The sequence below is a fragment of the Debaryomyces fabryi genome, assembly GCF_001447935.2.
Source record: "Debaryomyces fabryi strain CBS 789 chromosome Unknown contig00034, whole genome shotgun sequence".
Taxonomy (NCBI): Eukaryota; Fungi; Ascomycota; class Pichiomycetes; order Serinales; family Debaryomycetaceae; genus Debaryomyces; species Debaryomyces fabryi.
In genome coordinates, this window is record NW_015385460.1 from 62,979 (window position 1) to 81,272 (window position 18,294).

The 18,294-nt window shown below is 35.4% G+C and overlaps 8 protein-coding genes across 8 annotated transcripts; 4 read left to right on the plus strand and 4 right to left on the minus strand.

Moving 5' to 3' along the window:
- Positions 1 to 300: 300 nt before the first annotated feature.
- AC631_02131 (nucleocytoplasmic transporter) lies at positions 301 to 4,380 on the minus strand (the record flags this gene model as incomplete). Its single annotated transcript, XM_015610961.1, has 1 exon — positions 301 to 4,380. The coding sequence occupies one exon, from the start codon at positions 4,378 to 4,380 to the stop codon at positions 301 to 303; it is 4,080 nt and encodes a 1,359-aa protein (XP_015468237.1).
- Positions 4,381 to 4,720: 340 nt separating this feature from the next.
- EDC3 (Edc3p) lies at positions 4,721 to 6,412 on the minus strand (the record flags this gene model as incomplete). Its single annotated transcript, XM_015610962.1, has 1 exon — positions 4,721 to 6,412. One exon carries the CDS (start codon positions 6,410 to 6,412, stop codon positions 4,721 to 4,723), a length of 1,692 nt encoding a protein of 563 aa, XP_015468238.1.
- A 247-nt stretch (positions 6,413 to 6,659) lies between these two features.
- On the minus strand, positions 6,660 to 8,309 carry AC631_02133 (uncharacterized protein; the record flags this gene model as incomplete). Its single annotated transcript, XM_015610963.1, has 1 exon — positions 6,660 to 8,309. One exon carries the CDS (start codon positions 8,307 to 8,309, stop codon positions 6,660 to 6,662), a length of 1,650 nt encoding a protein of 549 aa, XP_015468239.1.
- Positions 8,310 to 8,736: 427 nt separating this feature from the next.
- Positions 8,737 to 10,398, plus strand: AC631_02134 (uncharacterized protein; the record flags this gene model as incomplete). Its single annotated transcript, XM_015610964.1, has 1 exon — positions 8,737 to 10,398. One exon carries the CDS (start codon positions 8,737 to 8,739, stop codon positions 10,396 to 10,398), a length of 1,662 nt encoding a protein of 553 aa, XP_015468240.1.
- Positions 10,399 to 10,573: 175 nt separating this feature from the next.
- PTR3 (Ptr3p) lies at positions 10,574 to 12,775 on the plus strand (the record flags this gene model as incomplete). The annotated part of the gene is made up of 1 exon (XM_015610965.1): positions 10,574 to 12,775. One exon carries the CDS (start codon positions 10,574 to 10,576, stop codon positions 12,773 to 12,775), a length of 2,202 nt encoding a protein of 733 aa, XP_015468241.1.
- Positions 12,776 to 13,839: 1,064 nt separating this feature from the next.
- Positions 13,840 to 15,315, plus strand: CYS4 (cystathionine beta-synthase; the record flags this gene model as incomplete). The annotated part of the gene is made up of 1 exon (XM_015610966.1): positions 13,840 to 15,315. The coding sequence occupies one exon, from the start codon at positions 13,840 to 13,842 to the stop codon at positions 15,313 to 15,315; it is 1,476 nt and encodes a 491-aa protein (XP_015468242.1).
- A 212-nt stretch (positions 15,316 to 15,527) lies between these two features.
- Positions 15,528 to 16,400, minus strand: AC631_02137 (transcription elongation factor DST1; the record flags this gene model as incomplete). Its single annotated transcript, XM_015610967.1, has 1 exon — positions 15,528 to 16,400. One exon carries the CDS (start codon positions 16,398 to 16,400, stop codon positions 15,528 to 15,530), a length of 873 nt encoding a protein of 290 aa, XP_015468243.1.
- Positions 16,401 to 16,570: 170 nt separating this feature from the next.
- AC631_02138 (uncharacterized protein) lies at positions 16,571 to 17,278 on the plus strand (the record flags this gene model as incomplete). Its single annotated transcript, XM_015610968.1, has 1 exon — positions 16,571 to 17,278. One exon carries the CDS (start codon positions 16,571 to 16,573, stop codon positions 17,276 to 17,278), a length of 708 nt encoding a protein of 235 aa, XP_015468244.1.
- Between the last annotated feature and the right edge of the window lie 1,016 nt (positions 17,279 to 18,294).

Genomic DNA, 18,294 nt, shown 5'->3' on the forward strand with positions numbered 1-18,294 from the left:
CTTATTATGGTTTTGCAGCCTCCGAAATGCGTGGTTGTTGTCTATTTTAGGTAATGAATCCGCCAAAAATGTGTCAAATTCGGTATTCCCAATTGAGCTATGCCCAATAAGGATATCAACCCGACTTTTCCTCAAGGCAGGACAAGAGAAAAGTGGAGAATATATATCATAGTTACAAATTGATTTATATTTTAAATAAACAGAGTATAAAGTTCAAGAGTATTACAGAAGGATTCTCTACTAAAAATGTAAATTTATTCAACTATATGCAATCTACTAATAATATAATACAAAATGCTTCTAAATATTCACCAGTTGCAAGCGAATATTGAAGTAATTACGTTCAACTTCGCCTAAAGGAAGAGACAATATTAAACCTTTAATATTTCCGATTTGATCAGCATAATTGAGAGCGATATCCCCAACTTTTTTGGACATCAACTTCATTGCAATTCGACACCTAGAAGAGTTGTAATCTTCAAGTAAAGGCAAGTTGGATAATAGTGAGACTAACAACGATTGTGTGTGCAGAGACGCTCTCTCCTGTATCTCCTCTTCAGAAAGAGAAATAAAATTGCTGTAAATACCAGCACCTTGCGACCATAAAGGGATGATATGGCCAGACTCTGGAAATTTGGCAATTATGGTTTTTAAATGGTTTTTTGATTCGCTATCATTGGAAATAATAGTGGATGGGCCTAGTTCTTTAGTTATACAATCATGAGCTTTTTCCCATAATTTGGCAGTTATCAAAGCCTCACACTCTTCCCAGTAGTTACCTAACGAGTGTTCTTGAATAGAAACAGCTTCATACACTAAATTGTGTGGTACTTTCAAAACCTTGGTAATATAATTCTCTTCGTCATTTGAGCTCTTAATATGGTCAATATTGGTTACAACCAAATTTCTGATCACTTTTTCACTTTCTTTATCATCTGATATATGCGAATAAACAAATAAAGATTCCTTCCATAAACCGATCCTTTCTAAAAAGTTACCAAACGACAAAGAAAGGTCTGTATTGAGAACATCATTACTTACATCTCCCTTTGACAATATTTTGTTAAAGAACCATTTTAATTTTATATTCAAATGAGAGCTCTTGATTGACTGTAATGCTTGGTTTTTGTCTTTGGCATGAATCTGATTATACAAAGTCAAAATATCATACACCGGACCATTGTCAACTATTCCAACTTGGAACTCTTGAATCAATTCATGTAATTTTGAAGTATTGTCGCCATAGAATAACTTGACGGCCAATGAAATATTCCAAGGTAAGTCTGATAATACTTCTTTGAAGTCACCTGAAAGAATTCTGTAAATTTTGACTATTGGTTTTGGAATGAAACTTAACGATGATGTGTCCGACCAATATTGTAATTGATTAGATGCTGTTGACTTTACTGCATCATCATTTGAATCAATTAAAGTTAGTATGACAGAAAGGTGAGCATTATTTGAATCCATGGCAAGACTTATTGCATCCTTTATATCGCCTGCGCATATTTTGATGAAGATGTACTCCAAAATATCTGACTTCTTTTCATCACTCCATCGTTCGACTGTTGACCTATTATAAACCTTGAGCCATTCAGAAAAATTTTTCTTTTGTTGTAAATTCTCTAAGTATTTGACTAAATGGGAATCCGACGGGTCAACGTCTTTGTATTCACTATATTCGTTTAGTTTATGTTCATCAAAAAGAGCAGATCCGAGTTTAAGGATTTGTTCTTCTTCACCTGTAGACTTCTCATTTAGTAAGAGATCAGCGAAAGAAAGGTTAGAATTCTTTTCAACAATAGGAAACTTATTTGACCGCGTGGAAATAGTGGATTTGGACAACATATGGTATATTACCTTTGAAACATTGCGTGGATAAGCTTCGTCGTACATTTCTGATGGTGACCCTTCTAAATTGGAAAATTTTTTCGAATTAATAGGAGTTGAAGCATGATCCATTGATAATGAGTCTTTATTGAATTCAGGAAAAAGAATGTTATCAACCTTCGCAGCTGTAATTCTATTCTTATTTTCTCCATCAACCTTAGATGATTCCGTTATATATGGTGTCAACGAAGAATTAATATCATTACATAATTCTAATTGTACTAACCAATCATCAGACACAGCTAAGTTTGGTTTCAATTGAATATTATCAAACATAGCATCATTTGTAATTTCCGGTTCATAGGCTTTCTCATTAATAATTTGGGACATATCCACATCTTTTGGTAACACACTGATGAACTGTTTCAAATAATCAAAATTCTTCTTTTCAAACGGAGCATTAGAACCATCAGGAATTCCAAAATCAATACTATCGGGTGAAGCAGAGCGACTTTCTTCTTCTGAATCTATGGTTATATCACTGACATTTGAAGCTAAAGCATTTGTGGTTTGTTCTTGTTGGTATACCTCTAGCTGGTTGTTTATTTCATCCGCAACCAAGTTCCTCTTGGTTTTCAATGGAGTATTTTGCATAATCTGGCTATAGTCCCATCCACCAGGTAATCCACTTGTATATGCGCTAACTCTTTGCTTCTTTAATTCTTGACTAAATTTTTCATCTTCATAGATCCTAGAATACTCTAAAACAGCTTCCTCTTCCTTAGAATCTTGCTTTCTTTTCAATTCTGCAAGCTGGTTTTGTTCACTTGTGAATTCACCTTCTTCATCTACTAAACCCCAAATACTAAAGTGTTTAACCTTGAAAGTCCAAATACAAGTAATTGGATCATAAGTTACAAATTCCATACCAACTTGGCGTTGCAAGTATTTAATGAAATCAGATCTTGATTCTCCCTTTCTTGGTTGTATACTTTCTAAAGAAATAGTAGCAGGAATATTTAAACCAAATCCAATAGGAGGCTTATTTTCAGCATCTTGATAAACTTTAACAATGCGATCACCTATTTCGACAATTTTACCAAAAAGCTCCTCGTTCAAAGGCGTGTTGTTTTCTTCACAAATCATAGCTACACCTGATAAATCCACAGGATAGTTGTAGGCTATTTGACCGTGCCCAATTCTTCCAATTATAAAATTTTCTACATTTGCTAATCTTTGAGCTGATAACTGCGATAACTCGCTAAGAGATGGAGTACACCAGTAACCATTATTAGCGTCCTTATCGTCCAAATCCGCATCATTATCTTCATGATCATTATCACCTCCAAGGATTTGGTCCGCGTTTTTACCATTTGCTTTCTCGTCACCTGCACTGACTTTGTATGGGAAACGGGAAGCAGTATCCTTTTGTCTTATATTAAAACTTTCGTTATCAGAATCATCTTCATCACTCAAATAATTATCTGTTAACAATTTATCTGACGGCACTACTTCTGATACAATACGCCTTTTTTTCGTATTCAAAACTTTATCTGCATCAATTAAATGAAACTTCAAAGGCTTAGATTTTATGACCAACCTCTTTATACCTCTGTTTTCTATAGATGTATGATATGAAGGTTTCGTGATTCGTTTTGGTACTAATTTTGTGGGTTTAGGTAAAATATTTTGCTTGTCTTTCGAAGTTAAAAAATTTGCTTGAGTAAATAGTCCCTTAACCGATGCAAAGTTATTTGGTTGTGTAGAAGCGTTTGAATATCTAAAATATTTTAACGTTTGTCCTAACCTAGATAATAGCGATGACCTCCTTGGTGCCTGTTTTGCCTTATCCACAGGGGTCAATATTTTCTTCCTCTCAGATGAATCTTTATTACTTGTATTGACGAACAAATCTTCTGTTACAGATTTTGGCATTACCGAATCAGCCTTTTGTAAATTACTGAACACCTTATCGTAGCTGTACGGATTTGTAGAATTAATGTTGGACGGAATTGATGCCTGACTTGATAGACTATTATTACTGAATAAATTATTAGTAGTACTTGCTCCGAATAAATTGGTATTGGCATTTGGATTGCTGGAGCTCATTTTTGAACTTGCTGTGTTACCAAATAAATTAGTGCCAGAATTAGCGGTATTCGATGATCCAAATAGATTATTACTAGGAGCAGCATTTGACGAGGATCCGCCAAACAAACCACCAGAGGCTTCCGGTTTATTACTATTGAAAAGTCCTCCACTTGTTGGGTTGGTATTATTCAGATTTCCAAATAATCCTCCTGTATTGGTATTATTTGATGGTGGTTTACCGAATAACCCTCCAGAATTACTTGCACTTGAGGATGCATTGCCAAATAATCCAGCAGAGTTTGTGTCTTTTGTAGATGAATTCCCAAACAAACTTCCTCCACTAGGTCCACTCGATGCACCACTGAAAGACGTTGCTTTCGAAAATCCGGTTGATGATCCCCAGTTATTATTAGAGTTCCCTGAACCACTAGATCCACCTTGTAGAGTAGAGCCAAACATTAAATGGATAAAATATCAAAAGTCAATGATTTGAAAGAAGTATAGTTCACTTGATTCAATTAAATGAAAATTTTATGACTAGAGATTAAGATTGAGTGCAATGGGTACAGTAGATAAATGAATATCTTTCTTTTATTTAGACTAATGTTTGAACGCTATCTCTAGCTTAGAGTAGTATGAAATATTTCTCTCGGTGTAAACAAGTTTTGGCGTGCGTCCACCAGAAGAGGGCAAGTTTGAATATTACGCTGTTATACTACAATTTACGTATACAATATAATATAGTACAATTATCTATAGATCTACCCTAGTCAATAAAGAAGCCACGAGCATAATTATACTATTCAGTGGACACATCAAGTTTGATACTATATTCTGCGCTGAACCAGAATTTGTCAAATTTTCTCAAATTTCCTTTACTGCTGTATACCTTATTTGGAATACCTACATCTACCAAATAATGCAATGATTCTCCATCTCCATCATATGCTAAGTGGCCATTCTTGTAGGCATGTATTAAACCAGTGATTGGCAATCCCATGGAAACACACCACTTGCAATTCAACTTCAAAGCCGGATCCAGAACTGTACCAGAGCCACCGTCAATGCCTGAAGGTATATCTAAGGACATGATCTTGCATTCCTGCTGTGGTTCATTACACCAGGACATTAATCTTGCTAACTCCTTTTGTTGTTCTTCTTGGTAAAAAATGTCTTCCAAATGGTCGTCGTAGCCTTGCAAAGCGTCAATAATTAACTCTACTGGAGTGTCAAGTTCATGGTTTATAGTGTTAATTAATGCAGAGCAGCTGGATGTTATTACCTTTCCACCACACTTCTCAAAAAGTGACCACTGAGTGGACAATTCTTTATCAATGTCGTCATTGCTTATTACAAATGCTAGAACTCTGACTCCGTGGTTTGTTAAATGACGACCTGTTGCAAAAGCACGGCTACCACATCTTCCACTACCAATTAGCAATAAAACCAACGGTGGTAAGTTATGATTCTTTTTCTTACTCAACCTTGTAGACCCACCTAAGATGTTGGTGGTAATTAACTGAGATAAATTAGAAGCACAAAGCTCAGCCATGATGCTAGGGGAAACACCATACGAATCGGTTGATAATCTTTCTATTTCCAACAATTGTACCGGAGAACAAAGAGGTATCACACTCAAGTTTTGTGAATTCACAAGCTTAAATGTCTTGTTCATATTAGAGACCGTTGATTTTTCCTTGTCGCCATGAGCATTTGAAGGAGCACTCTTGATATTGTCTATTGCACCTTTGCCCTTGGAATTAAAAGTACTACCAATAAGATCCCAATTGTCAGTTTTGTTGACATCTAAGATCATTTCATCATTATCATATTTGTCTTTTTTGTTTTTGTTCTGATTAGTCTCAAGTTTATTGTGACCAACTAATCTATCCTCTGGATTAACACTATCATTCTTTTGGAAATCGGCAAATACGGACTTTTTATCAAACATTGCTAAGTTGGCAGCAAAATCAAACTCATTTGAATGTTTTATGTCCTGAATTTCACGTTCGTGGCCCCAATCTGGATCTCCAGTCATAGTAGATGATGCAGATTGTTGTGCTCTATTTGATTTTAATCTTGGGGTATTTGATCTGCTATTAGTAATACTCGACTTTGGAGTAATATGCGTATTCTTTTCCTTATAACTCGAATCTCTCGACGTTGGCGTCGATGACTTGGCAAATACAATAGCATCATCCAATAATGCAGGCGAACTTCCAATTGCTGCATCCCCTTGGTGCCCATTGGATTTTGCATTGCTACGCTTATTTTTGCCATTCTTTAACATATCAGGAGGCAATTGAACAACTTTTAGGTCGGCGATTTGAGAGCTGCTAATTTTCAAATTGGATAATTGATGCGTTGGATTCGTAGTTTGATATGCATTACTAAGTACGATCTGCTGATTATCAACACTCGTGATAACACCAGATGACTTTGACCCATCATGCAAAGTTAAATCAACTTTGTAGTTAAGGAATTCAGACATGATTGTTAAATATCGACAGTTGTTTAGTATCTATTTCTACTTTATGAAACTATTGAATTTTGTTCACCAAATTTCTTACCCGTAAAAAAATGGCAGCTACAAAAACTAAGCGAATTAAAATCTATATTTCGCATTTATCTAGGACCCTCTATATGAATTATATATGCTGTATAAGGAATATTTTGAGGCCGCAGTCACAGAATGATAATTGCTTTTGTAGATCAAACAGGTATAGTTAATTCCGCATCTAGAATACTTTCCTAGGGTCAAACTCATCTAGATCACTTTCAATTAGTGCCAAATGGAAATTGCATTTGTCTATAATATTATCCACCAAATACTTATTAGACGTGTGTTCATACTGCTCTTTGTATCCTTTATTCTCGTAAGCCATTTCAAGTAATTCCCTATCCATATAGCTTACATGATTTTGCAATTCATCGACTTCGCTATCCTTCAGAATCAACTTGCGCTTCAAGTACTTATTTTCAAAGTTCACTTTGTTGATTTCCCTCTCAAGATACAATATGAGTTTGCTAAATTTATCACCATCGGAATTAGACGAGGCATTTTCTGCCAGTTGTAACGCATTCAATTTTTCGGTCAATTCTTTTACCTCATCTTTTAAGCTATCTATAATAGACACATTCGACTGATCGATTTCTTTCCAGTCAATTACCGTGTCCGTAAGTTTAATCTTGTTTGCTTTAGCTGCTGTCTTAATTCGCTTTACTTGCTTGGCATAATTCAAAGTCTGATAGCTTTCTTCAAAATCAATTGGTGACACACAAAAAATCATAAAACTCTTTGAATTCCCTGACAAATTTTCCTTCAATATATACGATAATGTTGAGTCTCTATAGGGTACTATTGCTTGCTTTTGTGTTGGATTGGAAGAGTTACTAGACAATAAATTGATACAGCGTCCAAGTACAGTCAACGATTTATTGATAAGTGAGCCTTCTTTCATCCTATCCTGCTGCCCAAAAACTTTGGTCTTTGCTAATCGTTCTGACCCTGCAAGATCAACAAGCTTAATGTTTGATATCATTTCTTCCTCTGCATCACCGATGTACATGTCATTTGCGTCGGTCATATTGTTCATTTCTGTATCGCCCTGTGTAAATTTGGTTTGCTTCAAAGAGAGTGTGATGATGGCATGAGATCTCGAACTCTTGTCATTCATGGATGTGGATGCAGTAGATCTATGGTTATTTCCTCTCGTTAAATAACTAAGAAAGTCTCCATAATTTTCAATCTGATATTCATTGAGATTCTCCACATATGGACCTTTAATTGGATGCTCTCTTACTCTACATTTCTTCGCCTCACCACTTTCGCACAAGAGGTCTTTGACCAGCTCATTATAAATCTCCATGTACGAAATCCTGACCTCGCAATTTATTCTCTCGCTAATGAGGCGTTCTTTATAACGAAGTATATCGCGGACTATAAGCGGTATCAAACCCTCGTCGTGCTGTTTGCCCATCATCGTGTATGTCTTCCCCGAACTCGTTTGTCCATATGCCAATAAACACATATTGAATCCCTGGAAAAGATCTTGAATAACCCGTGGCCCAATTGACTCATAAAACCCCCGATTACTCGTATAATGCTCATCTTTGTGATCGTAAGACCATACACATTGATCAAATTTATATTTCTTAACCTCATCTTCTGCATCTTCTTCATTGCTCCGTATAACCTTATTCTTCTGTGAATGATAGCTCGACGTTTTAGGCACTCTGAGCTCAACTCGTGTCTTATCCTCGGCTGGCATCGACACCAAGCACTCATTAACCTCAGCTTCATCTCCGTCTCCCATCTCCCTAGCGAGCAATGGTCTCACTCTTACAAGTACTTTAATACTCGTGCTTGCATTATGTTTGTCTGACATGATTTCTGACCCTTAATCAGCTTTTTTGGCTCAAAACTTCGTGCTATACAACTAAAAGTAATCCATACATTTGTAATGTAAACAAACCATTAAATAAATCATTCTCATATAGAGTGAAGAGTCACATGACACCATACTTAAATGGTGTTTTATGGATTTAGCCCAGTATCTTACCATATATTGTACATATCGACAATGGAGCCTAGGGTCTGTATAGTTGTGACTTAGCCATTCGTAGGAGTATTTCCAACTAATTTTATTCGTTTCAAATAGTTAAAAGGTGACTGTAAATTAGTTTGTAGTGCAAGCCGATCGCAATTTTAGTTCAGCCTCAATATGAGGCAAAAAGAACCCACATAATATATGAGTAGAAGCTATAAGTTTAGTGTTGAATTTACATGAATAGTAGGTAGTTGGTAAGGGAAAGATGACATCAAGTATAGATAACCTTTTTATGGTTTCGGTACAAGAAGCTGTGCAAAAATCGTTAAATAATAACCAGCCACTATTTGTTTTCTTATCTAAGGATGATGAAACGTCGGGGACGTTTGCTGACGGGCTTTTGGGGAGGAAAGCTGGTGATAATGGGAGATATGTACGTGAAAAGATTCAGAACCAGTTTGTGGCATTAAAGTTGATTGAAGACACCACGGAGTACGGGTATTTTAAACAAATTTTTCAAAATTTGGTGGTACCCAGTTTTTACGTGGTTAACAAAGGGCAACTATTGGATGTCATAACGCAAGAATGTACATCGGAACGGTTTGGAGAACAAATACAGAAGATTTGCGATGATTTGAATGTAAATAGAGCTGATAATTCAGTTGTTAGTGAACAACCCGGGGCACATGCAAATGCAGGGTCTAATCAGCCTGCTGTAGTGCTGAACAGACAAGAACAAGTTTCGGCTTCTCTGACCCAAATACATGGTAATACATTAGGAAGAGATCATGATCTGAATGTTTTCAGGCATAAACGGCAAATTGAGGTGCTTAAAAGAGAGGAGCAAGAAGAGAAGAAAAGAATCAGAGCATTACTTGAAGCAGACAAGAGAGAACGTCACATAGCGCAAAAACATTTAACCCGAAAAGCTGCCGAAGAGTCATCGGGTGATGAAAAAGCTCGAAAATCGAGTAAGAGTAAATATGAAGTGTGTTCGTTATCAATCAAGCTATTTGATGGGAATTCCTTAAAGCACGATTTTAAGGCTGATCAAACTTTAAATGATGTGCGGAGCTGGCTCGATAATGAAACAGAGCATCAAATTATCCCCAATAACGCGTCGTTACCTTCGTTTGCGACTGCTTCGTACCCTCAGCCAACTCATTATGTCTTTCATCAACCTGTCTTGCCCCGTGTAACATATAGCGACGATGAGGAATTTAAAAAATTAGCTGATTTGGGCTTATGCCCTCGCTCGGTATTGATTTTGAAGCCTATATATGACGCTAAGAGTTATGTGAACGCCTACCCTAATGGTAGAGCTCCTGCAGGTGTTCTACGCTCAGTTGGTGGTGCAATCGGTAAGTTTGGTAATGCCATATATTCTTTCTTTGACTATAGTGTCGGAGATCTAACTCAAGACTATGAAGGTCATGTCGATTTGGAAAGATCTAGAAGTCCTCTAGGAGACTCGGAAGATCCCAATACCAATAGGCCGACGGACATCAATAGTATTAATGATTCGAACTTGGCAAGTCCCCCATCTGAAAGAGTTGAAGAATACTTCGATGCAAGACTAAGAAGTGGTGCAGGAACCCCTAATGTGTTATCAATCAATTCTGGATCGCAGCCATCATTGATTAATTTTGGTTCTAATCCATCACCAGTACCGTTTTCTCGTGTACCCAATATGCCACAATCAGATATGACATCTGCTGGTAATGGAGCATCTAATTACAATGCTCGTTCGTCAACTCCAAAGCCAATAAGCAGCATACCATCCGTAAGTAATATTCAGACTATCCATGAAGGAAGTTCTAAAGGTGATTCGAAGAATGAATTAAAGGAGAATTCAGATGACAAAAGAAATGACCGTGGTACATACAACGGAAATAGTGTTAATTTAGGCGACGATCAAGATGACTAAGATTTATAAATCTACTCTTTTCTTTAAGTTTATACATATATATGCTAGTATTTTTCGTTTAATAAGATATGGCTTTATCTCCGCCTAAAAAATCATTAGGAGCGAAATGCGAGATAAATATAACAAATACGGCACATTTTAGCATCTATCCGTCTTCATATAAGATCTCTCCCCAATGGATAAACTCAAAGTTTCTAGCCTAGAAGGGCTTTTGAAATTCAAGGCAGGATCAAGTCCGAATGTTATTGTTTCTGATGCGTCTGTTCTCACTTGTGGATGCTTAGTTTCTGAGTCATACTTCTTATCGTACACAAGTAATTCCGAAACCAACGAATCCAATTGCCCCAATTGTCAAGCAAAAAATGTATCTATATTAACAGAAATTACTCCATTAAGAGATTTGTTTGGTATTATTCAAGAAATCAATATTCATCTTAACAATAAGAACAGAAGAAGGTCATCTTCAAAAAAGAGTATACGGTCAAATACAATTGATCATAATGAATCATCCAGCACAACAGAGTCTATGGATTTAATTAGTTTATTCTATAAATTCGCTAAGGAAGAAGCTTCTTATTTGGGGGAAAACAACTCTGAAGTCATAGAAGATATAAACCCTAAGGCATTAACAACTACCGATATTTCGGAACAAGCTTCTTCAACTCAAAACTATATATTTCCTGAAACTAAATTGCAAACTTCGGAAAGTCTTCTTACGGCTCAACCTCTCAATGATCAATTAAGCTTTGAACAAAAATTGCTAACCAATTTAAGTGAAGAAAAAGAATACAATTTCAGCAAATGTTTTCCTTTCCATAGAAAATTATCTACATTCCAAACACAACAATCAAAATTCAACATTTCTTCAATAACGAAAGGATCCATAATGAAAAAAACTGCATCATTTATATGTAGTGACATACATACTTATTGTGATTTTGGAGCTAATTGTGAAGTTACTAGATTTGTTCTTATTTCTAATAAGAAATGGGAGTTGTACGAATACAGGGCTTATATGAATCAAGAGACATACTCTGCCAAGCCTGTTCTATTATGTTGTGGAAAGCTGACTGGGGAATATGGTAGAGATTTTAACAATTTGCGAGCTGATCCCAACTCGAAAGAAGTTGTCATCAAAAACGATTTTGCTAACGGGCAAAACTCAAATACTAATTCCGGTAGACAAAGTAATGATGAGGAAAAGAAGAAGAGGCTCGATAACTGGGATCAAATATTCTGTAAACTTTCCACTCATTACTTGGTTATATCTGGTACTAAAGGTGTAATGCGAGTCTTGAATGTTTCATCATCCTCATTACCAGAAGAATTGGGCAGGCCCATGTATATGTACATTACAAATTTCCCGATAAGATGCATATCTGTGTCACCAAATGAATCACTTGTTGCATGTGGAATCACTGCTAAAGAAAGGCTCTCAAGTAAAGAACAGCCATTTATAATATTGCATAAACTAAACCCTTCCCTAAATCGCGAACGGGCATTCGATTCTGTGGAGCCTATAACTATAACGATTCCATATCGAGATCCAATTAAACTTATCAACTTCAATGCGACGTCTACCCATCTTTTATGTTGCACAGTATGGGAATCAAGGTACTTGATAATTAAATTAAGAAATAAGCGTTCAGATAATTATAAAAGACCAAGATTAGTCTGGACTGAGTTAGCTTACACAAGACATCATAGGGTAAGGAACACTGATACTAATGATGTAGGCACAGATGATGAACAGTCTGATGACTTCCAACTGATGGATGACGAAGGTATTACTGATTTGCAATTCGGTGCCTTGTCTGCTAATGTGATTTTTTTGACATCATGCTCCTTAAAAGATAAACCATCATACGTCCTTAAGTTAGAAGGAGAAATAGGTTCTAGGAGTCATGCCTCTCCCTTTGTGGGACACAATAATTCGATCGATAACCAATCACAGGATATTAGTCTCCTGAGTAGCTTGCATAGCATATTTGATGAAGAAAATCATAATTCACAAGCTTCCAACATTAGTGGTTCAGAAACAATTATGAAAATACCTGAGATTGGTTCCTCGATTCACAAACTCACTTTACTGCCACGCGGTGATGCAATGGTATTCTTAGATAAAGCAGGTCATGTATTTTTGGTTTCGACTCCTAATTTCCAACATTTGAAATCATCGATAAAAAAAGTTGTTGTTCAGTTGGGAGAAGTTGCAAATGCTGCAAGGTATACTGAAGCTGCTTCATTGAAATTTTCTTCAGATGGGGGCAAAGTCTATGCTGTTGATAGAAAGGGTGTATTCCAGGTATATGACTTTACTAAGGGTATTCCAGGTCATGATTCAGATGTCATTAAATGCAAAATCATTAATGTTTGACCTATATGGGGTAGTTTATGGTTTTGTGTCACTTTTCTCCAGGTCTATATGGGTTGTTCAATTATATAGAATACTAATGAAAACTCCAAACAAGTGCATCAAACTTCAAACATCATAATAATATCTATTGTTTGATCAAAATATGAGTAATAATATATAGTAATATCTTAAATGAATATTTTTCACTTGTAACATATTATTTACAAAAAGTCATGAATTTGACAAATTTAGAACAGAATTATGGAAATTTTCAACTTTTTTGGCCATTTCATAGAAATTTTGTGTAAAAGGAAATCGGAGAAACTCTATGAATCCATTTTAAATCTCAATAGCTCAAAATGGGTCGCTTAGTTCGATTAATATCTAGAATAATTAATGAGAACATTCCATTTGCCTTAAAATTATTGGGTGCAAAAACCTATAAATTTCATTCATCAATTGTTTCACCCCAAATATGCTTCTAATTATGCCTACTTTTTATTTAATGCATATAATTTCCTAATTCTGTTGAAGCCTATTTTTATGAAGTTGTTTTGATTCTTCTCAAATTCAAAACCATCAGGTAGATATAGGTCATCTGTCAAAATAAGAAAGTATTTAAATACTACATTATTAAAAGCAAATACAACCTGGCGGAAAGGACAATATTTATGACTTGTATCGCATCTACTTGCAAGTAAAACTGTTTATAGAGCAATATAGAATTCACGGCACGGCAAAAGAATGCACTTATAACCTTATTTTACTTGAAATTTTTTTTTTCCAATATCATCAAGACTTTATGACCATGTAAACGGCAGTGATTAATACAGAGTGAATCCTATTGCATTGTAGAATTTGAAAATAGGTTCGAATATGTCTATTTGCAGCTTCGAATTTAAAACGTTTTGTGATGCCTCAAAAGAAATTTCAAACGGCTCTGTTCCAATTAATCACAAAATTAGCGATGCCACATCTCTTGTACTCCGTACTATGGCGTTCTGTTTTAGTTTTTTTTTTACTTTCTAATATATCTAAGATTTCTTTTAGAGTTCATTATTAAACCAGACTATAAGAAAATCAATATGCCAGTCCCTCCTATCGCTGAAGATGCTTTAGACTTAATTGGTAACACACCATTAATCAAGTTAAATAGAATTCCACAAAGCTTTGGTATTAAAGCCAAGGTTTATGCTAAAGTTGAATTATTCAATGCTGGTGGTTCTATTAAGGATAGAATTTCTAAAAATATGGTTTTAGAAGCTGAAAAGCAAGGTAGAATTAAACCAGGATATACTTTGATCGAACCTACTTCTGGTAACACCGGTATTGGATTAGCCTTAGTTGGTGCTGTTAAAGGGTACAGAACCATTATCACGTTACCAGAAAAGATGTCGAACGAAAAGGTTTCAGTTTTGAAAGCTTTAGGTGCTGAAATTATCAGAACCCCAACAGAAGCTGCCTGGGATGCTCCAGAATCACACATTGGGGTGGCCAGAAAGTTGGAAAAAGAAATCCCTAACTCTGTTATCTTAGATCAGTATTCCAATGAAGCTAACCCTGATGCACACTATTATGGTACAGGTTATGAAATTTGGGATCAGACTAAAGGTAAGGTTACCCACTTAGTCGCTGGTGCTGGTACTGGTGGTACTATCACTGGTATATCCAAGTATTTAAAGGAAAAAAACGCAAATATTAAAGTAATTGGAGCTGATCCAAAGGGTTCTATTTTAGCTGTGCCTGAGTCGTTAAATGATACAAACGAAGGTTACTTAGTTGAAGGTATCGGTTATGACTTTATTCCTGATGTTTTAAAGAGAGATAGAGTCGATTCGTGGATTAAAACTGATGATGCTGAATCTTTCAAATTGGCTAGAAGAATTATTAGAGAAGAGGGTATTTTAGTTGGTGGCTCTTCTGGTTCTGCATTACAAGCTGCATTACAAATTGCCAAGGATTTAACTGAAGACGATACTGTTGTTGTTGTTTTCCCAGATTCAATCAGATCTTACTTATCCAAGTTTGCCGATGATGAATGGATGACTACTAATGGATTCCCTATCGAAGAAAATGAAAGTGCATCAAACAAGTCTGATGAGATTTTGAATAAGACCACCATCAAAGATTTGGTTGCTGATAAGGCTCCTGTTGTCACTGTCACTTTATCTGACACTGTTGGAAAGACATTTGATTTATTACAAACTAATGGTTTCGATCAATTACCAGTTTTGAATAACTCAGGAAAGTTGGTGGGTTTAATTACTTTATCTAAAATTTTGAAATCTCTTTCCACCAAGAAGGTCCAAATGACAAACTCTATTTCATCAATTATTATTGATTTTAGAAAATTGGCTGATTTTGAAAAATCCTTCACAATTACTAAGAAGTCAGGTTTTACCAAAAGAAGTTACGAGCCAATTACTATGGATACTTCGTTAGCTTTGTTGAACAAATTCTTCGAAACTAATTCCAATGCTATTGTGACCGATGAGGATTATAAACCTGTCCAAATTGTTACCAAGGTCGATTTAATCTCGTACTTGACAAAAATCTTATAATAAATAGATCTTGTATAATATTGCTTTAAAAATAGCGCTTTAATATTTATGTAAAGAAAGTATATCCACATAATGTAAGTAAATAAAGGCGTAGAATCCTACTTTTACTGATAAATAGAATATATTAAGTACAAATTGGGAAGACAAAAACTAAGATTTATACAGTTAGAAGGAAAAATATTTAGAATTACAATTTAGGAGGCTTGATAAGATCATGAAAACTTCCATCTGTTACCACAATTCTCACAAGTACAAAAGGTAGTTAAAGGTTCATCCGCAGATCTGGTTTGCATTTGATAATAACTGACCTTTTTGTGTTTACATTTACCACAAGTAAATCTATCAGTGACCGCCCTCTTTTCAGTTGCACCTTGGGCATCGAAAAGGTTTTGTTTATGTAACTTTTCAATCTCTTTCTTTAATGATTCAGGTGCCATTTCATTTGGTGTCATTTTAATAAAATTTGATGGCTTAATTTTATTAGTTAATAAACGGTCTCTTAAATCTGGGTTTTTCTTATTTCTAAGGTTCATTGTAAAAGTTCTTAATTTATTTCTATAATTATCATTAACAGACAGGTATTCAGCCTTGAAAACTTCGTTTTCAATATCACGGGCAACTGCTAATATATGTTCACCTGAGTCATTACGTTCAATAGCCAAAGCAGTATATAACGCACTTACAGAGGCATTTCTCGTAGAATTATCATAAAGCGTTGTATTTACTCCGTCGGTTTTTGGGTTTCTTGGTCCACTATGAAATTTGCTTTCGGTAGAATTTTGCTTTGTTGTGTTTGTTGTTGGTTTGGAGTCCTTATCTGGTGTCGCTGAACCGGTCTTCTTTTTAGTCTTTTCATTCTGAACAACCTCTCTCCAATTTCTAATCATTTTTTTAACCAACGAGCTGACTTCAGAGTTACTGTTACCTCTAAATTTATTCACGGCAACCCCAACCTTAGTCTCTCTCAATAATTTTTCAGTGGGTTCTACACCATCATTTAAAATATTCAAAAGTTTCAAAATGGTAGCATCATCTGTAGATTTCTCTAAACTAGAAACAGCTGATTTTATCTCTTTAGCATCCATTCTTTCCTTATCTAACCCTTTTGTTTTAGTTCATATAGATATATTTTATTTCAATGAAGTTTTGATGCTGGCTTTGTGTAAACTATGAAAATTCAGCTTCACATTTTTAATCTAAGTGAGCCAACTTATTAAGGAAAAGAATATAAGAGTACAACAATTCGACTACGAAGATGGAAGAGACTAAAAACGTTTATATTGGTAACATACCATTTGATCATACCGAGGAACAAGTTTTAGAAATAGCAAAATCGGTTGGTCCTGTGATAGACTTGAAATTACTTTTTGACCCAATGACTGGAAAGTCCAGAGGATATGCATTTATTAAGTACGGCGACCATGAAACAGCTGCATCTGCCGTAAGAAACTTGAACAACATGGCCATTGGAAATAGAAATATAAAGTGCTCTTTTTCAAATGATAATTCTGCATTCCCCGATAGCAGTAATGGAAGTGCAGACAAATTACCTGCCTTGCCATTAGGGATTCAATTATTTAATAATCAGACTATACCTCAAGCCATATCCAATGCATTATCAGGTCTTGATCAGCGCTCTGCATACCAGCTTATAAAGGAAGCAAAGCAAATGAGTGAAGAGAATCCTGTCTTGATGAAAAAGTTACTAGACCAATTTCCACAATTAGCCCATGCATTAGTAGAAACCAGTTTATTGTTGAATTTCACTACTCCGGAAATAGTGAAATTATGTGTCAACTCGAAGCAATCAGAACTAGAAAGTTTGACGCTTGACCATGTTCAATTATTGAAACAAGTTTCTCAGTTGTCTGACCTTGAAATCGATACTTTAACAAAAGATCAGAAGAATATCATAATCAAAATGAAATCAGAAATAGCCAACGGCTCGTATGGCGTAATCTAATTGATACTACTTAGAATGACCCACATAACGGATCTTACACTATGCTTTGTTTCGTCCTCACTTACAAAGTGTTGAATACAATCTCAGATTTCAGTTACAAACTTCTGATATAAACACTCGACCTATACGAGCCTATAAGACTAGATTCACTTACTTGTATACGGTACTTAGTTGGTCTTCTTGACCATGCATGCATGCCAGCGTTGAGACAGTCATCGGTATGCCTCTCCTATGTAGAATAGTTAAATGTTATATTTTATTTTTGCAATAATAAACAATTCAAATAATTTGTTCAGAAAGTAAGAATCATTGCATTAGAATACTAAGCATTCAGCATTCAATTGTCCCTTCATAAAGAGCAGCTAACACTTTATTTTCCTTCTACAGTTGATTTATATGTGCTTGATTAAGTTTAGATCTTGCTTACATAAACAACTACTAAATAGTTGCAAGAACGGTGATACTGGCTGTATAAGAGTTGCAACGCATGCCATTGTATGGAATGATGTCTGTAACGCAGTCAATTTCCGCAAACTTGTACTTGCAAAATAGTCTAATATGACACTTAACAAACTGATTTATTAGAAGATGACGGGCTATTCTTTTTGCAATGCTCTGGTATAGATTCATTTTCCACCTCAAAAGGGAATACTGGCCCACTGGACAACAGGAACATGTGGGCTAAATAGGCGATATGACTATTTTTTAATGCTAAGTTTTAAGTTAATGTGCCTCTTAGAAACCATAGAAACTGATATGCAGCAAAAAGCTATTGCTATATAACTTACAATTATATATGCTACAAAATCTAATACATGTCCTTAGTCGTGCACTATTCTAATACCTTGAAGCAAAATTGTAGTATCAATTACACTCTCTATCGTTCGTTCCTACAGACCTACGTAATATCAATTCTTTAAACTGGCTAGCATTACTATTAGGCCTCGAAAGTCCGTATGATATTTGAATAGTCCTCTTAACACCAACCAACTTTAATACATCTCCATCGATTTCTC